This window comes from Biomphalaria glabrata, chromosome 10 (genome assembly GCF_947242115.1).
Source record: "Biomphalaria glabrata chromosome 10, xgBioGlab47.1, whole genome shotgun sequence".
NCBI classification, from domain to species: Eukaryota; Metazoa; Mollusca; class Gastropoda; family Planorbidae; genus Biomphalaria; species Biomphalaria glabrata.
In genome coordinates, this window is record NC_074720.1 from 38,535,589 (window position 1) to 38,548,436 (window position 12,848).

General features: G+C 33.6%; 1 protein-coding gene across 8 annotated transcripts in view; it reads right to left on the reverse strand.

Annotated features, from left to right (window-relative positions):
* Window positions 1–345: 345 nt before the first annotated feature.
* The window catches only part of LOC106074678 (dihydropyrimidinase-like), an 85,293-nt gene continuing 72,790 nt past the window's right edge, over window positions 346–12,848 (reverse strand). For all 8 annotated transcript variants that reach the window (XM_056043909.1, XM_056043910.1, XM_056043908.1 and 5 more), the window contains 12 exons: window positions 12,603–12,713; window positions 10,906–11,070; window positions 9,038–9,180; window positions 8,309–8,377; window positions 8,060–8,180; window positions 6,924–7,080; window positions 6,097–6,238; window positions 5,523–5,606; window positions 4,520–4,699; window positions 3,787–3,873; window positions 3,255–3,447; window positions 346–2,900 (listed from right to left, as the gene is read on the reverse strand). In XM_056043909.1, the coding sequence (XP_055899884.1) occupies window positions 2,815–2,900; window positions 3,255–3,447; window positions 3,787–3,873; window positions 4,520–4,699; window positions 5,523–5,606; window positions 6,097–6,238; window positions 6,924–7,080; window positions 8,060–8,180; window positions 8,309–8,377; window positions 9,038–9,180; window positions 10,906–11,070; window positions 12,603–12,713 (1,538 nt within the window). In that variant the 3' untranslated portion in view covers window positions 346–2,814. The remainder of the gene's footprint in view (window positions 2,901–3,254; window positions 3,448–3,786; window positions 3,874–4,519; window positions 4,700–5,522; window positions 5,607–6,096; window positions 6,239–6,923; window positions 7,081–8,059; window positions 8,181–8,308; window positions 8,378–9,037; window positions 9,181–10,905; window positions 11,071–12,602; window positions 12,714–12,848) is intronic.

Below are 12,848 nucleotides of genomic sequence, written 5' to 3' on the forward strand. Positions count from 1 at the left end.
TTTCTGGAGAGTGTGCTGCCAAGATATGTGAATCTGTCTACTGCGTTTTACTATGTGGTTCTACTACAGTAAGTAGAGATGAACCACTAGTGAAACTGGTCTCTATTGAGTTATTGAGTGGTCTCTATTGAGTGGTCTAATATTGAAGAACCTTCAGACAGGACCAATGAAAATTTTTCTTGCTTTCAAAAAGTTTTAAAGTCGATTCATGCTGCAATACCTCAATATGGACATTTTTAAAGGTGGTTCATTTTTCTAAGTAATTTTAAAACATAATGAGGTTTTTAGGAAAATTAAAAAAAAAAAAAACTTGAAAAAAAAAAAACCCCAACACAAAAGCAATAATTCTGTTGGAAGCGAGACATTTATTACAGACATTGAAGATAGAAGCCCTAACAACCTTTTGTGTAAGCCAAATAAGAGAAGGTCTAGATTGCTTTCTGTTTCAAAATACATCAAATGCTCAATTTGATAAGACAGGAATGTAGATAAACTAATGCAAAATTGATCTATTCAATAGCCAAGACCCGATACACTGAAATTGTTTGTATATTTAACATACAAAAAAGCAATGAAATGATTGTTACAAGGTTCATTTAAAGCAAAATGGCTTCACAACTGAATATAAGTATAATAGTTCATATACATGCCACAAGATGTAAACACACAAAAAAAAATGTTTCCACTTGTATTCAGGAGAAATGAACAAAAAGTTCATTCCTTTCTCAACATTAGATCACTCAATATTATGTTCCTATAACCTACATCTATCAGTCCCGTGGTATGGCAGTGCTGTAGCAGTCAATAGTTCTAGCTTAAGGCTGACCAATTATTTGCTGAATGGGAGAATGAAATGTTTGAAGATGAGTAAAGGGAATTAAGTCCAGTGTCGTATGCTGCCTTTACACATTATCTCCCCTCTTATGTCAGCACATCAGATAAAATGCTACCGGTACATAAAAAAAAATAATTAAATCCTTTTTTTTTTTAAATAAAACAAAATGACAGAAATACAATTTAGTTGTTGACCTAGCAATGTAAACAAATTAAAAAAAAAATAAAAAAAATTATTGAATAAAATAAAAATAGATCATTCGTATGACACTAAAAAATATGAGTTCACTCCCCCCTTCTTTATCCTGGTGTCATTAAAAAAAAAGAAAAGAAAACAAATTTAATGAATTAAGAGAATGTTGAAAAAAATTAGTTAAAGATTCTCTAAACGAACAACACATGACGAAACAGTACAAATACAAACAATAATATTGCAGCTCTGAAATAAATATTCCAATGAACATATTAGACTTGGTTAAGGGATAGGTCAAGTATTATATGTGGCCTTTGTTTGTATTAATTTTTTTTTTTTAAAACTAAATCATTTTTAGAAACATAACATCTAATTGTATATTAGATTTTATTTAAATGAATACAAACCTAAAAAAAAAATTAATTAATTTACAGTTGATAGTACTTTAGTATAGCATATACTTACATGTATGCTGAGGACATTACAATAAAATACTAAAACAAAAACAAAACTCTGCAGGTTCATGTTTGAACAAGGTAAAAGTGTGACATCAAGAGATATTAGGAAATATGAATATAACATTCTACATTTCAATATATATAAATACAAAAGAGATTTATGTGTAGATAAGATAAAAACTAAATCTTAAAAAAAAAAAATATCCGAACACAAATACTTGTGCCAGATCAAAACAAAACAATCATACAATTGTAAAAGGTTAAATGCTATCACTAAAGAAATGAGACATGCCAACAAACAAACAGAACAAAAAAAAAAGATTCAATTGTACAAGTTGTATGGCCTGATGTGAAATCACAACAAAGTTAAAGTGGTTTGACTTCTGCCCATTACAAAAAATCTCAAACTTCTACATTTAGAAAAACCCAGCTTAGGATATCTTGCAGCCAAATTACAAAACTTTGCAGACTACAATAAAATCACAAAAATTTTGATGGGTTTTATTGAACAGACTAGGAGACTTTTTTTTTACATTCAAAGTTTCTGACAATGTTTTCTGAAATATTCCAAATAAAACTTTTTAGCTAGATCAAGTAAAGTTTAAAAAAAAAAGTCATAAATTCTAGTTTAGAGAATTCTGAATTAATGATTTCTATAAGGTTATTAACATTATAAATACAAGTATTCAGAATAAATGAAGGTTGACATTTTTACAAAAAAAAAATAATTAAAAAAAAAAATTAAAGGAGATCAAGTAATGAGTCTGTGATCATTTCAAGACATCATCTTTCTGTCAGCAGTCAAAGAGAATGTTACAAGAAGTCTTTAGAAAAGTTGAACTCTCATTCAGTAATTCTACAGCTGGCTATCCAAATACAAATGGTAAGACTGAAAGCTTTGTGTACAATGATTTGGGCTAGGATTAACTTAAAAGGAAACAATTAGCTTCAATGTGTTCCCATTAAAAACAAAAAACTAGATTTATACAATATCAGTATGAAAAGTAAAAAAATCAGACATCAAAGCAAACCTCAATCCCTTGTTTTAGTTATCTACATTCAAATTGTAACTTGACACAAATCTACTAAGACTAAGTTCCATGCACTCCTGAATATCACTACAGATGTCTTCCAGCATAACCAATCGTACCCATCACAAAAACCATCATGATGAAACAGTCACCTACAAGGATAGCAACATGATACTGAAGCACTAGTTGAAGGGAGAGAGAATTAAAAAAAAAAACAAAAAAAAAAACAACAACTTATATGAGTTTGAGATGGTGACAATATCGTCAGCTGATACAGCCAATCAGATGCTGCAATAGATCACCAAAAGCCTGTAGATTTTCCTCCTGGTGGGTTGGACACCTTTGTTCCAGGTCGTTTGGGTTGATTCTCATCGTATTGATGACCTGTGAACATTTTGTTAATTTATAGTTAAACTTTCAAACAAAGACAGTGATATTCTTTTTAACAAATAAATTGGCTTATAAATATTATTAGTATTGATTCAAAAAGATGAATACATGGAGGTGGGGGGAGATTACTTGCGTGTTAGATTTTCTGTCATACATTTTTTGTTTAAAGTAAACATGAGTCAGTGGTGGCAAATATTTGATCTAACAATATTATTTTAACTTATAAGAAATGACTTGGTTGTACTTGGCCACAGAATGAATGCAACAAAGTTTTTTTTTATAAGTATTAGAACTAAAAAAAAATAATAAAAAATAGGCCAATGTGAAGGGCAGTAACTTTAAGCTTACCACTAAGGGAAAATGATGAATCTTGCATGTTACGGGCCCCTCCTCTTGTTGGAGGCCGGCTGTGGAATTCATTAGCACTCTCAGGTAAGATTGGATTGTCTGACCGCTTATTATATACTAGTGCATCTTCTTCCTTGATTTCTACCACTGGTCCAGTGTAGGGCTCTCTCTCAACTATTTGAGGTTGTCGGGACTAAAGAATTGAAATAAAAAAATTTTTAATGACGCATTTATTAAGAGAATCTCTCCTGTCATAAAAAATATTTACTTGCAATAAAATGTTGAAATAGAAAAAAAAGTTTTAGTTATGCAAATGTTACAAATGTCAGATTGAAATAAAATTTAAGTTACTATATCTATAAAGACATACAACTAGAGAATGGTTTCAGAGCAAAAGAAGGAAACCCAATGACATAATTTAAAATGTCATTAAAAAGTATGAACAAATGACTGAACAGTGAACAGAGTTCATCTTACTTTAAAGTTTAAACAAAAGCTAGAAAATTATCCGAGAATAAAAGTTAGTGCTGACCTTTTCTCGGTTTCCAACACGACCAAAGACAGTTTGAGAGTTGACAGGCGTTGGTACAAATCTTCCCAGACCTTGGGTCACCTTTAGCTGTGGGGAATAGATAGATAATAAATCAACCAATGTAAACATGATAAGCTTTAAATGGTCAATGTATAATATAATCTGACATGGTATTATTATAACACATATTGTTATAAATAATTACAAAGCAGAAATGATCTAAGGATGCTTAACAGTGCACATTTCCTAGATGTGAATATGCAGATTCTTTGTCCTTACATGACAAAACACAAAGCAATGAATAATCAAAAAAAAAAATCCTTTGGTGGAAATTGCAAACAATATAATAACAATAAATGTAACAAGAGTAATTATAAGTTTGAATCAAAATATTGAATTCATATAAAACAGATTGGTTAATTCATTATACGGGGAATAATTAAATGAAGACACTGAATTGAATGAACTTTGATACTATGCCCGCATCACTTTTGAACTATTCCTTGTCTGGTGTTCCCTCAATATTTCTAGACAAAGGATAGGAAGCAACATGATTTTTGTGTTTGTCTTCTTAGCACTGCTACAAGATACTACTGAATGACATCATTCTAGCTGCAAATTTCTTTGTAAACAAGGTTTAAAGGTTATGCCACCCCTAAAGTGCTTGTGATATAAACATCTTTTTTTTTTTACATCAAGAATATAATTTGGGCACTTAGTTTCAAAAACATACCTGGCCTTCATCCATAACAATGCTCCCTCCAGTGATGACATATTCTGGTACACCATGTACTGTCATGCCTTCGAAAATGTTAAAGTCTACTGCCTGGTGGTGTGTTTTGGCACTGATGGTTCTGGTGGCCTCACCGTTCCAAATGACAATATCAGCATCAGAGCCAACAGCGATTCTACCCTGTTAAGTTAAACAAACAAATGTCATTTTGAACTACCGTCTAAGTTGATAGAAAATAAAGACCCTCTTTGTGGAGTTTACAAATGTTGCACTTTTGTTAATTTAAATTTCTTTTTTTTATTTTTAAACTTATTCTTAACATCTTAGGGGAGGAGGTGGCCGAAGAAACAGATGACCTTAACATCATCTGCCTTATAGATCGCAAGGTCTGAAAGGGGGACTTGACTTTAATATACATGTTAAGTCAATGAATTGATGACTTTCCGCATGTTTTATTATGTTTATAACATTAATGCAAACTGACAAATGTAAATAAGTCACAAATACATGATCAAAAACACTCTTCCAGCTCATTTCTTTAAAATATCCAGCACAAATAGTGTATAGGTCATCCTGCATAAATATGGTATTTGTTTATTATTGGAATGGGGGGATGTAGGGAATAGCTTTCTGGTCAGCATTAGTTGTATAACTGGCTACTTTCAGTCATAGAACAACTAATGTTTATCTCATAGGACGACTCAGTTTGTCCTCCAGATAAGACCAAGCCAAGGAAGTTAGTGTTGTCGGACGATAGTGTGAACACTGGGTTAACTGATTTGAGCAGGCTTCTCTGTGGATTTCAAAATTCAGCTCTTACTGTCAATATGTAGGCAATGACTTGCTAATGCACAGAAGGTACAGATCAGCATTAGTCAAGTTATTAAGTCAGTCAGTAATTAAATCAGATATTACGTAATCCAAGCTCCAATAATTTGCATACTGTTTAACAAAAATTAGCTTCTGGCTCCAAAAAAAAATAATAAAAAGATGACAAACTTACTTTCTTGGGGTAAATGTTGAAAACTTTTGCTGCTGTAGCACTGGTGACAGCAACAAATCTACAAGGATCCATTTTTCCTGAGTACTGAAAAGTTAGAAAAGTGACTTAGAAATGAAATTTTAAAAAATTGTTTCACTACTGGTAATTAAAAAGTGATTCACAACAAAGAATTCAAGAAAATTGTTTCCTTTACACATTTCTGTTTTTTATATATAAACTTGTACACCAGAAATGAGTGCATTTATCTTGTCCTTGGTTAATAAGCATTACTGGTTAGTAGCAGAAGAGTTGTCAAATACATAAAGTCTCTTTTCAAAATGACTCTCTGTATTAATATTAGAAAACTCTCCATTACCAATTTAGCAAATAAATTTTTAGCTATGTAGCATCTCAAGGTTTAAACATCTATGCAGCAACATTAGAAAAAAAAAAGTCAAATAATGCATAGACAAACTAAGTGCAGATATTTTTTGATGAATAAAATTGATTCTGCTCTAAAGGAAGAAAAAAATAACAAGTTCAATGGGAATAGTTGTGAAATGTCCAAGTTTCAAGATGCAATTTAGCTACTGACCACTCCTTTCTCCCAAATAATAGACATCCTGTCCTCAACACCATTTACACCATTGGGAATCCTAGTGAAGTTGTCCTTGCCGATCGCTTTCTGGTCAGCATTGAATGTACAGTTGTCTGTCCCTGTTAGCTGGAGATCATTGCTGTGGACAGACAGTAACAAGTAGAAATAAACTCAAAAGTTCTATAATAACGTCTCTAATCAAATGTTTGGACAAGGAATCAGCTAAGTATATGAAGAGGTTCTGATTTACATATTTTTTTGTTGTCTAAGTGTCAGACGTTCCTTCAGAAGTAGATTATTTCCCTTGGGCCCAAACCTCCAGAAAGATGGCAGGATAAGGAAGTTGATCTTGGGACCATTGTGACATCAATCCATAAAATATACACACAAGGCAGGCAACCATATGTGAATTTTATGTAATGATGACCCATAAAAAAAAAGAGTAAAGCTCCCCTTTCAGACCTTGCGATGTATGGGGCAGATGATGTAAAGATCATGTGTTTCTGTTCCCCCAGTTAACGAGGGTGTCATGTGGCCAGCACAACGACCAACCGCCTTTACTTTCCCCAACAAATTCAGGAACCAATTAGAACTAGGTGGACTCAGGTGCCCTAAAGATGCAGAAATTAAAAATCCCAGTCTTCACCAGGATTTGAACCTGGGAACCCTCAGTTTCAAAACCAAGCGCTTTATCACTCAGCCACCATGTCCTTGGAATGAAATAATTGAAGGATAATATGTCATTAATGTGACAACATCAAAGTTACAATGAATTACATTTTTCTTAAAACTATATTACTATTTCAGCACAGATGGTCACTTACTTAGCCAGCAGGTCCATGAGGTAGCCTGGTGTAGTGGGGTCAGCCCTGAGAGGTGGGCCCATCACATGCCCGGCAGCATGGCGCCAACATTTGTTATAGTGATGGGTTCCATCAGTTCCTAAACCAGCAGCGATCGGTTCTCCAAATACTATTTTACCTATAAGATAATACAACCATAGTAGCAATTAGTTCTCCAAATACTATTTTACCTATAAGATAATACAACCATAGTAGCGATTAGTTCTCCAAATACTATTTTACCTATAAGCTCATACAACCATAGTATGGTAAAAAAAAATAGTTTTAACCCTTTGACAACTAGAGTCGCCGCCACTGGTAGACAACTAGAGTCGCTGGCAATCGCCGATATTGGGTTGTTTCGTTTAGGCACGCACTGCTAGTCTTTTAAAATAACTATTTATATCTTTACTAACTCTGACCTAGAAGAGCGATAGTGATGCTATTTTTAGGTGTTTATTTTGTATCTGCAGCATGTTAGAATGGATTTTTATGATTTTTTGAAAATTAAGTTGTTTTTTTTGCTAGCCTAGAAAATGGAACATATGTAGGCTTATGTTTAAGCTTTAATAGAATAAGATTTTAATGGGAATATTAATGTTTAAGCTGTAAAATAAGGATATAATGATTGGGGTAAGTGATTTAGAACCATTTAAGACCGATAGTATTGAAAATAAATAAAAAATTGATGCTAGATCCAGTATTGAATATGTTAGATCTAGTGAAACGGGAGATTGGAAGGCAACTAAATATGAGGTGATATTTTAATGTTTTTGAGCTCTACACTGCTTAACCCTAGGTCTATTTTTTCTATTATAAAAAGACGGTTTTTGTTAGGTTTTATTAGTTTTTTTTCCGTGGATTTAGTCAAAAAATTGATTTTTTAAAATAGCTGATACAGAGTTATATCCCTTCTCTTAGGGATGGGGTAGATAGTTTCTTACAACTGCTTAGTGGTGAAATGGTTAAATAATAATTTGTTTTTTACACATTATGGGCAAACATGTTAAAAGTTTATTTGTGAATTTCCCCAAAGCCTCGAGTCATGTACAAAAACTTCAAATAACTGATATATATATATATCTATATCTATCTATCTATATATATATATATCTCACCTTCTCTTCTGGCCTTAGAGATAACATTAGCAGAGGATTTACTCATGACATGGACTACATACAACGGAGCTCCAGCCTGATCAGCGATGGTGATAGCTCTAGTGGTGGCTTCTTCTTCAACCTATCGAAATATTCATTAACAGGGCATAAACTCAGGATTGGTTACATTTTGAGCACATTGATAACAAAAGATATCACAGCAAATGACACTGTCAATAATTACTACATAACAACAGGACTTTATCCTACCTCCTCTGGCCTGGATTGTAAATGTCCTTCTGGGCCAGACACACCCTGTTGCAATAATTCTCTAGATTTCTGAAATTAAAAAGGGATTTAATTAGAGACCATATCATTAAAAAAAATATGTGTATTTGCATGTGTTGTATTCAAGAATATTGCCTTCAGCGACCACCGGCAGACAATGCTTATGCTTGCCATAGATGTGGCAAAATATGTAGGTCATAGCTGGGACTGTGTAGCCACAGTAAATATTGCAATCTTCATTAATCTTCGGACACGAAGATAAGCCTGATTATTCAAGAATATATTATCTGTTTTGTTCATTGTTTAAATCATACTATTTCTGACATGTATAAACATATATCAAGTATTTATTGCATTTGAAGTTGTTGCAGAAAAGAAAAAAGAGAGAATTGTAAAAGATCTTTTTATACTTTATTGACTTTATAGAACAGAATCAAGCAGAAAGATTTTAGTGCTTGAAATGCCTTTTCATTCATGTTTTTTTTTTAAATATTAATTTAATAATGAATCTATTCTCAATTGTTTTGCATTTGACCAACATTTTTTATTTTTATAAGAGAACAACTAGACAAAATATAAAAGAACAAATAGACAAAATATAAGAGAACAACTAGACAAAATATAAGAGAACAACTAGACAAAATATAAGAGAACAACTAGACAAAATTTCCTTCAAATGTACAAGGAAGAAAAAAAAGAAAGACAACTCACAATAGCAATGAGATGTCCATTCTCTGCATGCACCATGGGCAGGGCTTTCAGTTCCTTACAGCGCTTGAAGCAGTGGTAAATCTCATCATCATCCAACATGAAGACATCTTTGTAGGCCATGAAGACTTTGTAAGAGTTGACTCCTGTCATCACAACCACAAAACATTTCAGGCACATGGGGGAGGGGCAACAACAAAACATACCCAAAAAAAAACAACAAACAATGGTATTAGCCAGAATGCAGTAGCGTAACACAACAGAAATAATGTGTGCCAGGTGAATGTCCCATAACAAAACCAATTTATTATTATCCTCAAAATGAGCTTTTAGAATAGGTATTGATTTCATGATTTTAAAAATGTTATAAAATAATTTTTACTAGTCAACCCACGGTGTAACATATGTGGCTATTTTGCAGGTCAGGCCTTAGGCCACTGCAACCTATGTGACCGCAGTGGGCCCCGCAATTTCATAGGACACGTGCTAATTCTAAATGTAAATTATTAAATTAAACAATTCTATAACTTAAAACAGATTTCCCGCAACCTCCTGATTTACCAGGAGCTCCTGGAAATCTCCTGAAATTGCAATATATACGAAAAAGTCCAGGAAATCTCCGGAAATTAATAAAAATTTTTAGAAAACTCATAAAAATCTCCTGAAATATATAGACAAAAAATTGTCACTTTGGGGTATCATTCAATATGGAAAATGCCAATCCTAAGCCTGATTAAAAAATGGCATTATACAATACACGCAATGGAAAATGCCAATCCTAAGCCTGATTAAAAAATGGCATAATACAATACACGCAATTGAGGATCTGGTGAAAGAAGCTTCTCGCACCTCAAACTAATGAAGAATTACTTGAGGTCAACAATTCTCGTAGATAGATTGAAACATTTGGTAATTATTGCTATTGAGTGCGATCTATGTAGGAAATAGACTTTTTATGATATACTGTATGCCTCCGCTACATGAAAGGCTCTTAAAGTAATTCTGTACGTAGTAAAGAATGAATAAAATGCAAAGATGAATTTAATTTCTAATAAAAAGTCTAAATTTTCACATATTATCCATATCCCTACCCAAATCCGTTTCGCAGAGGGCCCCAAAATGGTTAAGTCCGGCCCTGCTATTTAGTGATGGGTGAATACAGAGTAGATTACCTGTTCCCAACCCCCCCCTTTTTTTTGCTGCTAAAGCTATGTGGGGTGGGGGTAACTTTAGTCTGACTTGCAGAAATAAAAGTGTGATCTTTCCATGACTTTTTGGTCACAATGATTAATTTCGGCCCTGCTATTTAGTGGCAGGAAAATATTACTTATTCCCTCTCCCTCTTTTTTTCCCCAATTAAAGTTACGTAGGGTAACTCTAGTCCAACTTGTAGAAATAAAAGAGTGATCTTTTCTTAACTTCTTGGTTTCCAAACTGTTGAGCCATGATGACAATTATATATATAGATTGTGTAATAGTTAACCACATGTCTCTAGACTTTGATTAGGAACACATGACATGACAAGAAGAGAGTTTTGTGCCCTAGTTGTCAAAGGAAATGGCAAATATTAATTGTGCACGGCGTTGGGAAATGAATTAACTATGTAACTGATAGACCAACAAGCCAATGGTCTGTAAGTGTAAAATAACCCCATTATGTGCTTCCTTTCTAGATTAGAGGTTGATTTATCTTTTTACTTGTGCAATAAGTATCAGGGTTATGTATGTCGAGAAAATTTTTAAAATCTGCACTCTAAGTAAAATATTTATTTACAAGGGCTTGCAATCTAGAAGCATTTAGAATGGTATAGTATTGTAACCTCTAAGTATTGTAACCTCTAAGTATTGTAACTACAGCAAGATGACCTCACCCTTCTCACTGCAAAGTACGTCCATTTCCTTGGAGACCTGATCATTCCACCATGTGACAGCCACATGCAACCCATAGTCGCAGCAGACCTTGGCATCAGCCCAGCCTCGCCATTTCTCGTAGGCGTCAAGTAAAGACTCTCCCTTCTGGGGTATCACAAAGTCAACTGGAGGAAATTAAAAAAACTATCATGAAAAAATTGTTTGGCATTATGTCAAAGTTATTTTCACCAGAGAAAAAAAATTTTAGTAACTGAAAGAATCAAAATGAAAACACTAATTGTATGTTTTGGTTTTATATAAAGAGTTAATTTTGTAAATATATAAGTTTTTAAACGTCAAATGTACTTATAAAACTCTTCTTAAGTCTTTGTGATTTTTGTCTAGGACAGTTTTCCTCTCTGCATTTGTATGTTACTCAACTGATGACAAACTTCAATGAAATAGTCACTGAACTGTGAACTAGTTTAAATAGTTCAATGTGCCTTGACTACATAAGGACAGGGAGAATATTTAGGAAGCGTGGTTGAGAGGCTAAGTGCGCTTGAACTTAGCTTGGCTACCTAGAAGGGGGCACGAGGTTCAACACCTGACTCGGGCAGAGTTGTGTTAACTGAGCGCCTAAAGGCAGCACGGAAAACCAACTCCTAGATACCCCCTCCCCTCCCACTGGTCCACTAATGAGATTGGACCAAAAGCGCTCTGAGCATGCTATAAGCATGAAAGTAGCGCTATATAAAAGCTATAATAATAATATTACACAGACAGATCTAGATTTTAGATCTGTGATAAAATAGTTGGCTTTCAAACCAAGGGGGAAAGAGTACCCCTTTTAGACCTTGCGATCTATCATCTGTTTCTATGATCGTTGATTTCACGAAGGTGTCATGTGGCCAACACAACGACCAACCGCCTTTACTCCTTCATGTCAGGTACCCATTAGAGTTGGACAGACTTAGAGGCTTGATTTTATTTTTTTATTTTTAAAGATCCTACTCTTCAATGGTATTCAAACCCTTTGGTTTGGAAGTCAAGAGTTTTACCACAATCATTAACCTTGCTATAATGGATATCTGAGCTACTATTGCTGGTTTGTCATGATAGCCACAGAAATATTTATTTTTTTTTAATTCAGAGAATGAAAGACATTGTTTCTCTTATAATGCTACACTGCTGTAAGATGTAGGACACTGTGTTATACGTTTTATAAATAACAATTTAATATAATCACGTTGGTTTCTTAGAAAAAGCAGGCCTACTTATTTTGCCTTCTCTCACTTAATGTTAGTCAAATTATGAAAGACTAAGAAAAAATAAAATAAAAATACATAACAAATAAAAAGCTCTCAAAAACCCAACAACAAACAAACAGGTTTCCATCAAACTGACACCAGGTCATATGTTTAAGAGTTATCTCCACCTGTTTATGTAAGATGATGTAAAATAAGGTTTTAAAAATAGCACTATCTTATAAAAGCATTACAGAAAACCCAGTGCCTGGGGCATGTGTAGAACAGTAAAAAATTGAGCAAACCAGTTAGATTTGTATGGAGTGTTTCACAACTTTTCCACATCAAATTATGTTCCCCAACATTCTGTTTAATGTTAAGCTCACAGTTAATCTCTCACAGTTAAGCTCTTAGTCAGAGAACCCCAGTTACATGAAAGAGTTAAAAAAAAAAGAGTAAAAACTACTGACTGATCATTGTAGTGCCACCAGCAAGTGCTGCCTTTGTCCCACTGTAGAAGTCATCTGCTGACACTGTGCCCATGAAGGGCATCTGGAAGTGAGTGTGTGTGTCAATGCCACCTGAAACAAATAAAGAAAAAACATGTTAGCATTCCATTCTAAATTTAATAACATTTATTTACTTTCTTAGAAACCTTAGAAATGTTGATAGGTATTCCTTACAAGTTGGTGGCAGGAGACTGAGTGAGCTTTTGG